At 59.1% G+C, this 14,594-nt stretch overlaps 4 protein-coding genes across 5 annotated transcripts; 1 reads left to right on the top strand and 3 right to left on the bottom strand.

Moving 5' to 3' along the window:
* Positions 1 to 218: 218 nt before the first annotated feature.
* Positions 219 to 1,895, bottom strand: ACRALDRAFT_2042598 (uncharacterized protein; the record flags this gene model as incomplete). Its single annotated transcript, XM_071021262.1, has 2 exons — positions 219 to 569; positions 690 to 1,895. The coding sequence occupies 2 exons, from the start codon at positions 1,893 to 1,895 to the stop codon at positions 219 to 221; spliced, it is 1,557 nt and encodes a 518-aa protein (XP_070875508.1).
* An 896-nt stretch (positions 1,896 to 2,791) lies between these two features.
* ACRALDRAFT_1076350 (uncharacterized protein) lies at positions 2,792 to 8,963 on the top strand (the record flags this gene model as incomplete). 2 transcript variants are annotated; one of them, XM_071018499.1, is made up of 2 exons in its annotated part: positions 2,792 to 7,123; positions 8,141 to 8,963. In XM_071018499.1, the coding sequence occupies exons 1-2, from the start codon at positions 3,393 to 3,395 to the stop codon at positions 8,961 to 8,963; spliced, it is 4,554 nt and encodes a 1,517-aa protein (XP_070875506.1). In that variant the 5' UTR covers positions 2,792 to 3,392. The 2 variants fall into 2 exon arrangements, with proteins under 2 accessions (XP_070875506.1, XP_070875507.1); XM_071018500.1 differs by lacking the exon at positions 8,141 to 8,963 and having other exon boundaries at positions 2,792 to 7,403.
* A 570-nt stretch (positions 8,964 to 9,533) lies between these two features.
* Positions 9,534 to 12,120, bottom strand: ACRALDRAFT_2105921 (uncharacterized protein; the record flags this gene model as incomplete). The annotated part of the gene is made up of 3 exons (XM_071023276.1): positions 9,534 to 9,979; positions 10,037 to 11,152; positions 11,223 to 12,120. The coding sequence occupies 3 exons, from the start codon at positions 12,118 to 12,120 to the stop codon at positions 9,534 to 9,536; spliced, it is 2,460 nt and encodes an 819-aa protein (XP_070875505.1).
* A 657-nt stretch (positions 12,121 to 12,777) lies between these two features.
* On the bottom strand, positions 12,778 to 13,827 carry ACRALDRAFT_1076352 (uncharacterized protein). The gene is made up of 2 exons (XM_071018501.1): positions 13,544 to 13,827; positions 12,778 to 13,461 (listed from the first exon to the last, which is right to left on the bottom strand). The coding sequence occupies exons 1-2, from the start codon at positions 13,608 to 13,610 to the stop codon at positions 12,947 to 12,949; spliced, it is 582 nt and encodes a 193-aa protein (XP_070875504.1). The 5' UTR covers positions 13,611 to 13,827; the 3' UTR covers positions 12,778 to 12,946.
* Positions 13,828 to 14,594: the final 767 nt, after the last annotated feature.

Below are 14,594 nucleotides of genomic sequence, written 5' to 3'. Positions count from 1 at the left end.
TAGGAATGTTGATTCATGCCTTTTATTACGTGTTGTAGCCTCTATTGTCGAGTCGTATAACTATACGATCTATTAACATGAGGTCGCTGCGCCCATGGGCACCTCTTTACAAAAGAAAGACAGCTAGCCTGAAAAGACAATACCGCTGCCAAGAATCTATAATACATAGTATATGCACAACCGCTGGGGGGAGAGGTCTAGCCTGGGTATCATTCAAATCACACAGCCTCTTTCCAGCCCTTGGGGCCCGAGGCCTCGTACACGCCGCTCTTGGAATACACCTTGCCCAAGCGAGGGTGGACCTCGATCTGCAGGGGACCAAAGGGAATGCTCTCTCCGTCGACGCTGATGTAGCCGGCGTCCTGGTGGCGCGGCGTGACGCGCAGGGCGTGCAGCTTGCGATACTTGACCTTGGGGTTGCCAAAGAAGCCGCCGTCGTCGGCAACGGCGCCCATGAGGTCGACGACGGTCATGAAGGACAGGTCGCTGTCGACGGTGACCAGGTCGAAGAGCCCGTCGCTGGGATGGGAGGCGGGGAAGAAATTGGCGTCGGGGGCGAGGTATGCCATCTGTTTTGGTCAGTTGCCAACATTTTTTAAAAAAAGAGAAAAAGAAAAAAAAAGAAAAAAAAAGGAGGAAAACAAAAGAAGATGAAATAAGGAAAAAGGAGGGGGAAAAAAATCACGCACCTTCCCCGCATACAGCGTCCCCATATTGTCGTATCGCAACGTCTCCCACTGGTCATCGAGCTCGTCCTTGACCGTGCCGTACCTCAACGCCGGCAGCCCGTTGTTTTCCGGGCTGTCGGTCCCTGGCTGTTCCGGGCCTGGGACCACAGCACTGTCCATGAGGGCCTTGTAGTGCGACCTGATCTCATCCAGGTCATCCATGGCCACGCGGACGGCGAGGTCGCAAGGGTACGACTTCTTCTTGAACACCCTGGTCAGGAACCCGTGCTGAAAGCGGAGCGACCCCATCCACCGCAAGTGCTCGGTGGCGAGATCGGCCTCGGCCATGATGCCGAGGGTCTGGCTGAGGAAACTGAGCTTCCGCTCGTCGCCGTAGGTGATGCTCATCAGGTCCAGCGGCGTGTCGACGCCCTTGATGATGGCCAGCGCGGCCTCGGACGGGTGGTGCGACCCGCAGAGGTTGCAGGCCATGGCGTTGCCGGAGCCGCAGGGGATCTGGCCCACGGCGATGGTCCGCAGGGCCCTACCGGCGTCCGGGCGCGCGCCCAGCCCGTTGAAGATCTCGTGGGGGAGACCGTCGCCGGAGCAGGCGATGATGGCGTCCAGGTGGTCGAGGGCCAGGTCGCGCACAATGTCGACCGCCTCGCCGGTGCGCGTGGTCTGCTGCACGTCGACGGTCATGCGGGCGGCGCGGAAGAGCGGCGCGACGTCGCGTTCCCACTTGGCCATGGCGCCGCCGGGTCCGGCGTGCGGGTTCACCAGCACCTTGACCCTCTTCCGCGTCTTGGCCGCGCCGTACGCTCTCGCCATCAGGGTTTGTATCCACGAGTCGACCTCGGCGTCGCCCGTGGCGGAACCGTCGACGATGAGGGTGGCGGGACGGAGCCGGTGTTTGGATCGGGGGAGGGGCTCGGCGTAGGTGATGTCGATGTTGGGGCCGCTGCGCTCGGCCCAGAGGACGTTGTGCAGGGGGATGATGGTCTTGTGGGAGGGCTTTTCCGGGAGCGGCAGGCCGCAGACTCGGGGCGGCTTGTTGGGGCGAGTAGGGTTACGGTCTAGAATCAAGGCGCCCCCTTGCATGGTCAGGCATTGGGAGCGGTTGACGTTGATGGCGAGCTCGCGGCCATTGTCGGGTTGGCCGGGGGGAGGAGCTTCGGAGCTGGAGGTGGAAGGGGCCTTTGCCGCATTGCCAACATCGGCCACCATGGCTGGTGTCGCGGTCATGGCACCGTCCGTGACTGTCTCGTCGACCGCGTGGACCTGACGCAGGAGTTTTGTTGACTTGACCGTGGGAGGGTCGCGTCGTTGTACGAAGTACGAAGTATGTTGATTCTCGAGGGCACCGAGTAGGTACTTGCATGTAAGTATGGGGTAAGTCCCGCCACTCACACGCGTTGTATAGGTAGATATACTTCCAAAGTACGACGTACGGCGTACGTACGTGTATCGGGTTCACGACCCCACTGCCGATCGGATGGTGGGCTGGGAGAGGAACCTGTCCCGATTAGGTGGAGAAGCCGTAAAATTCCGGTTGGCTGGATACGTCCCTGGCCTGATATTCGGAAGAACCATCTTCCGAGTTGTACTTGTCGTTACATGTAGTCCTGGGTGGGTCATGATTTAATCTTGTAATTCTTTCTGACGTCGACGAGTTCATCAGCTTGAGGAAACGCGTGTCAATTGGTGAATAACATCGTCAGCAGTGCCCCGAATCGAGACTGACAAGATGGACTTTCAATACTTTGCACTACCACAAATGCAGATACTGACCGCTTGCCATACTGACCGCTTGTTGTTCACCGTCATGGGAAGCTCATCTCGCCTTGATCGTCCGTCCCTGCCTAGTGCCATTATAAGTTAGGCCGACGATAGGAGGTGGAGTCTAGCCCTTTTTTTCGTTCCCCTTTTTCCTTCTCGTCCCTGTTGGCTATTCAGATTTTTATATGGGATTTAATTTGGCCAAAGAATGCCGAGTTGCCTTTGTTGATCTCATCCATTCGCTTCATGACGAGGCCGTGTTTTATATTTCCATATACGAATACGTCGTTACTTTGACCATATACCGGGTACCGGAAACTCTACGAAAGTCGTGGAAGTCCCGGGAAAGAAAGTACGAGTAGAAAAGGGGCATGTACCTACCCTACCGTCCTGTTGTACTTCCATCATCTCACACCTGATCAAGTACCGTCCTGGACCGTCCTCGCTTGTTGTTGTATCTTGTACCTTTACGCTCCATCCAGTTCCTCGGCAGTGGAGGTAGAGTGACGATACCGGGCATGTCATCCCACAAGTCTGTGACTTTTGAGATTTTCACCTCAGCTTTTCTCCTTCCTCACCTCTTCACCTCCTCAACTCCCCAACTCCTCACCTCCTTTCCCTCTCTCCATTATCTCTCGTCTTCCACCCCGTCTTAGATCTATCCTTCTCCACGCACACCCACTCGCCATTTATTGCCTCTACGTTGGTTTATCTAGTCCTAATTTGCCTTATATACCAATAGATAAGCCTCGCAAGGGCACTGCACTTGAGTACCTCGCTTCATTCCCCGTTCCAACCTCTCCGGCTTCAGTGCTTCTTTTTCCTCATTTCCACCTCATCTAGCCTTTGTTTTTCCTTTGCCCTTCCCTTCCTATTCCTTTCCTTTTCGGTACCTACTCTATTGCGCTTGCTGCCCGGTCTCTCTCTCCCCGTCTTCACCGAACCATGTCTGTCATTGATACCACCAAGGATTTGGCCGCTCTCTTCGAGAAGCAGGCCAAGGCCACCCCCGATGCTGTGGCACTCGAAGATGAGACGCGGTCCTTGACCTACGCCGAACTAGACCGCGAGACCGACGCCCTTGCTCTTCGCCTACGCCGTCATCACCGCGTGGGCCGCGATGTCCTTGTCGGTGTGCTCATGGGCCGGAGCGCCGACTATGTCATCGCGTCCCTCGCCATCCTGAGAGCCGGCGGCGCCTTCCTGGTGCTGGAGCTGGCCTACCCGCCTGGCCTCCTCCGTGATGTGGTCGACGACGCGAAGCCCGCCGTCATCATCACCCAAAAAACTTACGCTGCACAGATCGAATCAGATGTCCCCGTCCTTGTCATCGACGAGGTGGACCACCGTGATAACGACCACCCTTACGACTCCGACGCCCCGCCCCCTCCCCTTCCCGCAGATGACGATCTCGAGCGTCTCGCCTTCGTGTCGTATTCTTCCGGCACCACCGGCCAACCCAAAGGTATCGCCAACCCCCACAGAGCACCCGTGCGGTCGTACGACCTCCGCTTCGGCGTTAGTGACCTCCACCCCGGCGATAGGGTGGCTTGCAACGTCTTCTTCGTTTGGGAGATGCTTCGCCCCCTGTTATGTGGAGCCACCGTCGTCGCCGTCCCGGACCTGATCAGCTATGATCCCGCCGGCTTAGTCAGCATGTTGGCATCCCGCCGTATCACCGACACCCTCATGACCCCCACGCTCCTGGCCGCCGTCCTTTCCTGCCACCCCGAGCTGGCCGAGCGCCTGCCGGACCTCCGATCCCTCTGGCTCAACGGCGAAGTCGTCACCTCCGATCTGTGCCGCCGCGCCATCAAGGCCCTCCCCCACACGCGGCTACTCAATCTCTACAGCGCGAGCGAGACCCATGACGTCGCCGCCGGAGACGTCCGGACCTTTGTCGACTCGGACGCTCCCGTCTGCCCCGTGGGCCCGCCCTTGGAGCCCAAGAATGTCTACATCCTGGACGAATCCGGCAACCCGGTCGCCGCCGGAGAGAGCGGGGAGCTCTGGGTCGGCGGAGACCTCTTGGCTCGCGGCTACCTCAACCTACCCGAGCAGACCGCCAAGGCCTTCCACCCGGATCCCTTTGACAAAACGACCCAGGGGGCGCGCATGTACCGGACGGGCGACATGGCGCGTATCCTGCCGTCGGGCCTCCTGGAGATCACGGGCCGTGTAGGTGGAATGATCAAGACGCGCGGCTACACGGTGCAGCCCAGCGCCGTCGAGCAGGCCGTCGTCAAACACCTCGCCGTGTCTGATTGCGCCGTGACGTCTCACGGCGACGGGCTGGAGAGGCAGCTGGTCGCCTACGTGGTCCGCCACAAGGACGAGGAGCAGAACAAGGCCGACCTCGTTATCGATGAGTCCGGATACAGCCCTGCGGCCCGACGAGCGCTTGCGGCTCATCTGGCGCCTTATATGATCCCGACCCTGTGGGTCGAGGTGCCTCGGCTCCCGACGCATGATGTTTCTGGCAAGGTCGACCTCAAAGCCCTTCCTCCGCCGCCGACGCCAAAGGGCCAACTCAAAGAAGGCAACGGCAGCGGGAAGAGGGACATGAGCATCAAGACGGACACGATCCGGAAGCTGTGGGCCGCTTCCCTCAAGATGCCGGCCAGCGCCATCCGGGACGAACACAGCTTTTTCGACATTGGCGGCCATTCTCTGGTGCTGGCCAACCTCGCCAACCGCTTCTCCAAGGAGTTCGGCTTCGACGTCCCGCTGGCGCCGTTGGCCGGCGACCCGACGCTGCAGGGCCACCTGGACGCCGTCTGTGCCGCGCGCGACGGTCACACGGCCGCCGTGCAGGCCGACCTGCCTGCCGTGCTGCGGGCCGACTGCATCCTCCCGAACGACATCCAGCCCAAAGACACGGACAAGGGGCGGCGGCAGCCGATGCGACGACTGGACGACGCAGACACGGTCCTCCTGACAGGCGCCACGGGCTACCTGGGGGCTTTCCTCCTCAAGTCTCTCATCGACAGCACGTCGGCGCACGTCATCTGCCTGGTCCGCTTTACGGAACCGACGGACGAGTCGCGACCGGCCGGCATGGCCCGGGTCCGGAAAAACCTGGTGGACCTGTCGCTCTGGGACGACGCGATGCTGGACCGGATGGAGATCTTGCCCGGCAACCTCGGTCGGAAGCGGCTCGGGCTCTCGCCGGAGGCGTACGACGACCTCGTATCCCGGGTGGACGTGATCATGCACGCGGCGGCCACGGTGAATCTGGTGTACCCTTACGCGGCACTGAGGAGCCCCAACGTCGGCGGCACGAGGGAGATGCTGCGGCTGGCGTCGCAGAGCGGGGCCACGCTCCACCACGTCTCGACTAACGGCGTGCTGACGCCGTCGGCGACGGGTTGGCCGGAGGATGCTATGGTCGAGGTGGACGACGTGGCGGAGAAACTGCTCGATGGCTATGGACAGACCAAGTGGGTGGCGGAGCAGCTCGTGCTCGAGGCGGGCCGCCGGGGGATGCCGGTCAAGGTGTACCGGCCGGGGACGATCAGCGGGCACAGCGTAACGGGGTCGACCAACACGTACGACTTGCTGAACGCGCTGATGGTCGAGTCTCTGCATCTCGGCCAGGCGCCCGAGGTGGAGGGTTGGTACGCGGAGATGACGCCGGCCGACTTTGTCAGCAAGGCCATGATTACGCTGGCGAACCACGTCGACGATGACCAGCTGGTGTACCACCTAGGAGACCCGCACCCGGTGCCGGCCAGCAGGGTGTTTGATCATCTCGAGGAGCTCGGGTACCCGACCGGACGGCTGCCGTGGGAAGAGTGGGTGTCGCTGTGGAACCGGGAGAGGGGGTGGGGAAAGGCGGGGGGCGACGAAAACGAGCCGTTCACGCTAGAGATCCTACGCGGCGGCATGCCGACGGCGGAGGGGCTCCGGTCGGTGGTGGTGCTAAAAGACGAGGCCACCAAGGCGGCACTAGAGCGGTACGGGGTCCAGCGGCCCAAGATTGACGGCGACCTGCTCGCGACGTATACGCGACACTTTTTCGCCCGGGGGTGGTTATCCAAGGGGCCAGCTAGGGGCAGCAGCAACGGTGTCGTCAGGTCTAGGGCGGCGCATAAGGGCCGGTTGGCCGGTAAGGTGGCGGTGGTGACGGGTGCATCTTCGGGGATCGGGGCGGCGGTGGCAGAGGGCCTGGCGAAGGAAGGGGCGCACGTGGCTCTCGCGGCGCGACGCACGGACGCTCTCAAAAAGATGGAGCGCAAGCTGGCGCGGTACGGGGTCAAGGTGCTCGTGCACAAGACGGACGTGACGAGCAAGTCGGAGGTGGAGTCGCTGATGCGGGAGACGACGGAGAAGCTGGGCGCGATCGATATCCTGGCGAGCTGCGCCGGGGTGATGTACTACACGATGATGGTGAACAACCACACGGACGAGTGGGAGCAGACGGTGGACGTGAACTGCAAGGGCCTGCTGCACTGCCTGGCGGCGACGGTGCCGGGGATGGTGCAGCGGGGGCGGGGCCACGTGGTGGCCATCTCGTCGGACGCGGGGCGCAAGGTGTTCCCGGGGCTGGGGGTGTACTCGGCGAGCAAGTTCTTTGTGGAGGCGACGCTGCAGAGCCTGCGGCTGGAGACGGCGGGGACGGGGCTGCGGGTGACGTCGATCCAGCCGGGGAACACGGCGACGGAGCTGTTTGGCATGTCGACGGACGCGGAGGCGATCAAGAAGTACGGGGAGCCGTCGGGGGCCAAGGTGCTCGAGTCGGACGAGGTGGCGGCGTCGGTTGTGTATGCGGTGTGTCAGCCGGAGCATGTGGCTGTGAATGAGGTGCTTATTGAGCCTAGGGATGAGCCGATTTGAGGTATTCGCGGGCTGTTGTGGGGCCAAGATGCATGTGCAGCCGAAAGAAGAAAAGGAAAATAAGAAAAATAAAAGTACAAGTAAAGAATATAATGAGAAAGGAAATACCCTGCTTGTCAGCCAGGGTTGTGAGAATCAAGTGAAGATGCAAATGAGAAGACGATACCTGTAACACGGTCATTCTGAGAAATGTTATTCCGACACGGCGGGAAATAACCAATCACCAGCTAGTACACCGTCGGGGACTTTACATCCAAGTACCTGGTCTGACTCATCCAAGGTACTTCGAAAGAGTCATGAACCTCGATTCCCGAGACTACAAGGTACGTACCTTTACTTTACGACTCGACAACCTCGATCTTACCGGCGAGGGGCTTGGGTATAAACAGACAACTGCAAAGTGCGACAGCTGTCTTTAGACCCTGCTCTTGGTATCATCTAGGGTCTTCTTTTCTCTCACTTTTATTATTATACTGTCCTCTGCTTGCTCGACGTCTCCCAGAACCAATAAACAACTCACTCACCTGCCCCGCGCCGTTTTCCCACTCACCACCACCACCACCACCACCACCACCACCACCACCACCACCACCACCACCACCTTCACCACCCCGCCACCACCACCATGGTATCATCACAAAGCCCGGCGCCAGCCCCCAGTGGCCCGCCCACCCCCATGGTCGACATCAAACCCCTCCTCAGAAAACTCTGGCCCATCCCCGCCAACGGCTCCCAGGTCACCGCCGACGAAATCGCCCAAGCCATCTCCCACTTCTTCACCAACCAAGTCTCCCCCGCCCAGGCCGCCTCGCTCCTCATCGCCCTGCACTTCACCAACCTCGACCGCGACGCCCAAGTCATGGCCGCCTCGGCCGCCGCCATGCGCCGCGCCGCCGCCCAGGTCGACGCCCCTTCCCTCCGCGCCGTCGTCTCCGCCAAGTCCCTCGCCGCCGGCGCCTACCGCGGAGGACTCTGCGACATTGTCGGCACGGGCGGCGACTCCCACAACACCTTCAACATCTCCACCACCGCCTCCATCGTCGCGTCCGCCTGCCTCGCCGTCAGCAAGCACGGAAACAAGGCGTCCACCTCCAAGAGCGGCTCCGCCGACCTGGTCGCCCACATGCGGCCCGTCGCCCCCGTCCTCGCCGCCGTCGCGCCCCAGAGCATCAGCCGCGTCTACGCCGCCACAAACTACGCCTTCCTCTTCGCACCCGTCTTTCACCCGGGTATGCGCTTCGTCGCCCCGCTGCGGAGGGAACTCCCCTGGCGGACCATCTTCAACCTGCTCGGCCCGCTGGCGAGCCCCGTCGAAGACGCCCTCGAGGCCCGCGTCATCGGTGTGGCTCGTCGCGAGCTCGGTCCCGTATTTATCCGCGCCCTCGCCGTAGCAGGGTGTCGCAAGGCGCTGGTGGTGTGCGGCGAGGAGGAGCTCGACGAGGTGAGCTGCGCGGGTCCTACCTTTTGCTGGCGCCTGCGCGAGTCGAGTGGGACGGTCGTTGCCGATGGGGAGAAGGGCGACGTGGAAGAGGTGGCGCCGGGGGTCGTGGCGGAACATTTCAAGATTTGCCCTGCCGACTTTGGTCTGTCGGCGCACCCGCTCGACACGGTATCGCCGGGGAAGGAGCCGTCGGAAAACGCAGAGATTCTGCAGCGCATTCTCCGCAACGAGGTGGCTGATGATGACCCCATCTTGGAGTTTGTCCTTATGAACACGGCCGCCTTGTTTGTGGCATCGGGCATCTGCGAGGCCGACTCGAGCGCCATGGGGCCCGGCGATGACGGGAACGTGGTGACGGAGCGTGGGCCCGGCGGCGAGAGGTGGAAGGAGGGTGTGCGGAGGGCGCGCTGGGCCATCAAGAGCGGCGAGGCTTGGAGGCAGTGGCAGGCTTTTGTCCAAGTGACGAATGACATTGGCGGTGTTTTGCCTTGAACGAGTGGTGATGATAGAAATACTGGTATATATTTTTTATATTTTCAATTAGATGATTTTATTTTTACCTTTTACCTCTATCCGCAAGCAAAGCACCGAGCTGTCCATGTCGCCCTGACTGCTTCTGCATGCTTGCTCCGGGCTGCTTCGGGCTGGCTGTTCCTACAGCGGCATCACAACGTCAAACTATTTCAAACTTACTTGAAAACGACTGACAAGGTCATGTCGCTTCTAAAGGGCTACACCAACCCTACACAACCATCCGTACGGCATGCTCAACTAGCTTCGTAAAGTCGTGACCGGCGTCGGGCCCCCTTCTAACCAAAGACCGTCACATCCGGCCATCGGCCCTTGGCCAATGTCGTAAACGTTTCCACCTCCTTGCTCTTCCACGCCTTTAGCACTTCCAGTACCTCGCGCGCCTGGTCGAACGTCAAGTTCTCGTGCTCCACCAGCTCCACCAGCTCCTTCTCGACCTTGCTCTGGTCCTCGCCGAGCACCTTGCGCGCCTTGATCGCCGACGCCACATGCAGCGGGCTGTCCTTGTGTGCCTCGAGGAACTCCTGGTTGAACTGGCCCACGTCCTTGTCCGCCGGAATGGCCTTGAACTCCGACTTGATAAGGTCTTGTACCTTGGCCGGCAGCGTATCTGAGACGGAATCGATGGCCTGCTTAAACTCGACGACGCGCTCGTGGACCTTGGCGTTGGATGCATCCAGGGCGATGGCGGCATTCAGGCAGCCCAGAGCAAGCACGTATTTTTCTATCGAGCTGTCAGTATACACAGATGAATGTAAATGTAAGTGTAAATAGGACTCACTTCGTCGCAAATACACGTCGAAGCCGGCCATCTGCGCGTGGATATTCTTCGGGCTAAACTCCAAGAGATGCGAAACGTATTTCATGGCCGCCGAGAGCGGCTCGGCGTCGAGGAGTTTCAATCCCGCAATGTCGTCGACTTGCCGGCTGGCACCGTCCTTACCGGCCTTGCCGCTGTTGGGATCCTTCTTGGCAGCGCGCTCGGCCGCCTCGCGCTCCAGCCTCTGCTTCTCCCGGATGGCCTTCTTGGCCGCCTTTTTGCGCTCCGCCGCGTCCTCGCCGCTGATGGCATCCCCGTTGGCCCGCGCCGCCTCCGCCCGGTCGTGCCGCTTCACGTACAGCGCCACGGCGTCGAGCGCCGCCCGCGAGTAAAACGGGTGCTCGCGGATCCGGTCCTCCCACCGCAGCATGTCGATATACGCGCGGATGAAGCCCTTGCGGAGCGAAAAGGCGTGAAAGTCAAACTGGTCCTCCACCCACGTGTCGAAAATGTTGGACACCAGCTCGAACCGCCTCAGCGCCGGCCCTTCCTCGCCCCGCCTGGCAAAGGCCTCGCCGTCTTCCGTCAGGTACCAGACGGCCTGCATGTCGACCAGGTCCGTCAACGGCCCGCCTACGACGTCGGCCCGGGTGAAGTGGCCCATCATCTTGAGCGCCTCCTCGTTCTTGTTGTTCCGGAGCAGGTACTTGGCCGCCTTGGTGCAGATGTACCGGTCCTTGGTGTCGAGCTTGCGGGCCTGTTCCATCCATTCCGACGCCTTGTCGAGGTTGCCCTTGTGCTTCCATATCCTGGCCTTGGTCATGTGGAACTCGACGCTCGTGGGCACCTTTTCGATGGCCTTGTCGACGTACTCCATGGCCTTGTCGAGGTCGCGGCTTTGATGGTAGTTGTAATGCTGGGCCAAGTAGTAGAGAGCTGCCGGCTCGCCCTTGGTGCCGTCGCCGTTGACAGCCTCTGCGCCGTCGTGCGAGGAGAGGTATTCTTTTGCCAGCGTGGCCAGCATCTCCTTCTTGAACGAGTCGGAGTAGAGGTGCTTCAGGTTGGCAAACGTGGAGGGAACGCCCTTGTTCAGCATGAGGGTGAGGTAATCCTTGGCCGCCTGGGTAAAGTCATTGCCTGTTTTCCGTGTCAGCATTCCTTTCTTTTTCTTTTTTTTTTCCCGAAAGAAAGGCTGAAAGAAACCCACCCGAAAGAAAGTTGAGGGGGAGACGACGAGGCGCGTCAGCACGTGGGTATTTCTCAGCATACTCGTCGTAAATCTTCTTCCTCTCCTCCGCTGAGCCCAGGTCCAGGACGGCCTCCAGCTGCGCGTAGTACTCGGGATGCTCGGGATTGCGGTTGAGCAGGGCCCTGTATGCCAGAGCGGCCTCTTCGTTCCTGCCGAGCTTGGTGAGGTATTCGGCGCGCTTCTCGAGGACGGTGAGACGGTCCAGGTTGGACCGGGCGATGGTCTCGAGATGGTCCAGGGCCCTTTGGTAATCGCCCTGGCCGGCGATGAGGCGGTTCTTGTACAGGAGGATTTCGGAATGCTCAATGTCCTTGCTCGACGGCGTCGTCTTGAGGGTGCCCTCGTACGTGTCGAGGACCTTCTCGGCGGTGGCGCGGTCGTCGTTGAGGTGGTGGGCGACGGCCAGGGCGGTCCAGTTCTGGATCAGCTGGGACCGGGCCTGGAGCATGGTGATGCGGCTCTGCACGTAGCCCGGGTAATCGCGCGTCTGCATCTGCAAGAGGGCCAGGTCGCGCAGGATCTGGGCCGAGTCCGGGTCGATCTGGAGAGCCTGCTTGTAGGCCTTGATGGCATCGTCGTACTTTTTCACGGCGCGCCACAGGAGCCCGTAGACGTGCCAACATATGGACGACTTCATATCGTGCATCAAGGCCACCTTTCCGAGGGCAAAGGCTTCGTCGGTCTTGCCTTGGGCGTTGAGGATCAGGGCCTTCATGGCGGTGGTGTCGCCGTGTTTGGGGTGTTTCTTGAGAATGATGTCTGCATTCTTGATCCCACGTTTGTATTGCTTATCGTCATAGTTTCGGACCACCGTCCGGAAGAGGGTGGCCTCTTTTGGAGGAAGAGGTTGCGGCATGATGTCGACAATCGTGAGCCCGCCGGACGCGGCTGTTCGGGGAGTTAGATGGAAGCGATATGGGGAGACGTCAAGCTCCGTTCTAGGAGGGTCCTCCAGGTCAGAAGAAATGAAGGAAAAAATAAGAAGAAAATAGGGGAAAAACAGGAGAAAAAAGAAAGGCACTGTCGCGTATGGTAGAGTCGTTTACGGAGGGCAATGGTAGGCTGGACTCACTTGCAAAGTCTTCATGCGCTGGGAGCACCGCGGGGTGCAGCGAAGAGGCGGGGGAAAGGAAAAGATAAAGGCTCAATTCCTAGAAAGTAGAACAGTTTCTACTTGTGCCTGCCACCTGGGCGACGTCGAGATGAAATTCCGGACCCGAGAAGACACGGCGTAGATTGACGCTAGAGGTGACCGTGGGAGACCTCAGCTTGGTGGTTTGGTGTGTGCTGTGGGTTGAACAAACGAAGCTGATGGAGGTTTGGCGATGGATCCCGCTATGGGGGGAATCGTTGAGGAGGTACGTACCAGGGTGTGTTGCGACTACGTAAAGTGAGGTACCTACATTAGGTAATACAGGTACCCCTCCACGGCCGGTGCCAGTTGTCTCGGTCCGATTACTCCGCCATTTTGTATTTTTTATCTTATTTTATTTTACTTCATTTTACTTTTCACATCGTACCCTACCGTAGAGAAAGGTGAGATGTTGATTGCTGTCATGGCTCATCCGAATAAACTGCCAAATTGTGTTGTTACAATATATAGCATACAGCCATACAGAATGAACCCCTCGCATGCGCCACGCTCTCCCCTGTATCTAACACAACAAGTGAACGTAGCATGGTCATGATGCTTCCTCTGTTCGCTTCCTCCAGCTATGAAACGCGTCCTCCCAGTCACCCTGAGGCTCACCGCAGCGCTGCTTCACGACATCCCAAGTCCTGGACCGTACAATGTTCTCCACACCCTTCTCTTGCCTCAGCAGCAGGGCGAGCTGTTCGGTACGTGGTTCCTTGGGGAAATACCGCCCCGAATACGGGTCCAGGCGTTCGTCAACCACGCGCTCCTGCTCCCTGGCCGCCTCGACCTGCCTCTCCGTGGTCTCCGGGTCGTTCGGATCCGGCGACGTGGCGACTAGGCCGCAGTAATGGAGGACGTCGGAGCGCGCCTGCCACGACGGGAAGAGGACCGAGTCCTTGAAGTTCTGGCACGAGGCGCCGTCGAGCTGTTGGGCGGACGAGCGCGGCGATCTCTGAGACGTCGAGGCAGGGTCGAAACCCTTCCGCGCCGGGTTCACGAGGGCATTGAGGTTCTGCGTGATCGAGTCATCGATGCTGGACCGCGAGATGCGTAGGAAGGCTGGTGTGGCGAGACAGGTGTTAGCAGAGCCCGAGTGTTACAAGGTACGGGATAGTTCCAATTGGTAAGTCTAATAACCCACCTCGTAATGTTCCCTCGGAGAAACAGAACTGCGGCGTCAAATGCGGTGGACTCGTCGGTTGCGCCATGGTATCCGGGAGCGCACGTTTCGGATGGGATGCAGTGCCGGCCGGCCGAGTAGCCGACTCTGATTTCCAGAAGATTCCCGCCAGGGTAACGAAATGGTCGGTAACTATGGTAAACGTGTGACTAATGGATACTCGTTTGCCGTTTTTTGAGTCTAGTTGCTGCTGTTCAATGGTTTCGTCGTGTCGTACGTCGTTAAGGAGAGCCGGCTGGACCGTGAGAGCTACTTTTCGTTTCCAGAGCTTTGTCCAATGACGTCTTGTCGGATGACATAACACTCATTATCGGAAATATGTTTTCCCCTGACAGTGCGACGTATCATCACACAGTCCAGTATATACTGTTCGTCGAGGTTGCCTGAACATCCCGCACCTCCATCCCCTGTCCATCATTTCTTTTAGGGTGAGGATATTCCGACTGGGGCAATTGGATATTCCGACTGGGGTCCTACTGACAACGCCTGACGCCAGCTGTAACAACTTCCTCTTATGCCTAGATACTTACAGACACGTACGTTATATATAATTAATTAAGCGTATCGTCGCTACGATGAATTGAGTGTATCGTGGCTACGATTAATTGAGTGTATCGTCGGTATCGTCGCTACGATCGATTGAGTGTATCGTCGCTACGATCGATTGAGTGTATCGTCGCTATGATGGATTGAGTGTATTGTCGGTATCGTTGCTACGATCGATTGAGTGTATCGTCGCTACGATTAATTGAGTGTATCGGCATCGTCGCTATGATCGATTGAGTGTATCGTCGCTACGATCGATTAAGTGTATCGTCGCTATGATCAATTAAGTGTATCGTCGGTATCGTCGCTGCGGTCATTTTACGCGGATATCTTATAGTATATGGAAGTATCTGAGTATAATCGGAATAAGCGGGCGGGTGTCACCGGCTATTAACATAGGACCCCAGTCGGAATATCCGATTACCCCAGTCGGAATATCCTCACCCTTCTCTTAATCCCATTTCCT

Source organism: Sodiomyces alcalophilus (genome assembly GCF_042370955.1).
Source record: "Sodiomyces alcalophilus JCM 7366 unplaced genomic scaffold ACRALscaffold_4, whole genome shotgun sequence".
Classification (NCBI taxonomy): Eukaryota; Fungi; Ascomycota; class Sordariomycetes; order Glomerellales; family Plectosphaerellaceae; genus Sodiomyces; species Sodiomyces alcalophilus.
Note: the sequence above shows the minus strand (reverse complement) of the source record. Positions and strands in the feature narration are given on the sequence as shown.

Excerpts from the sequence above, each read along its gene's own strand:
- ACRALDRAFT_1076352 (XM_071018501.1), bottom strand. The coding sequence starts at position 13,610 with ATGGCGCAACCGACGAGTCCACCGCATTTGACGCCGCAGTTCTGTTTC. Across the intron at positions 13,462-13,543 it reads CTCCGAGGGAACATTACGAG|CCTTCCTACGCATCTCGCGG; the intron begins GTGGGTTATTAG and ends TCGCCACACCAG.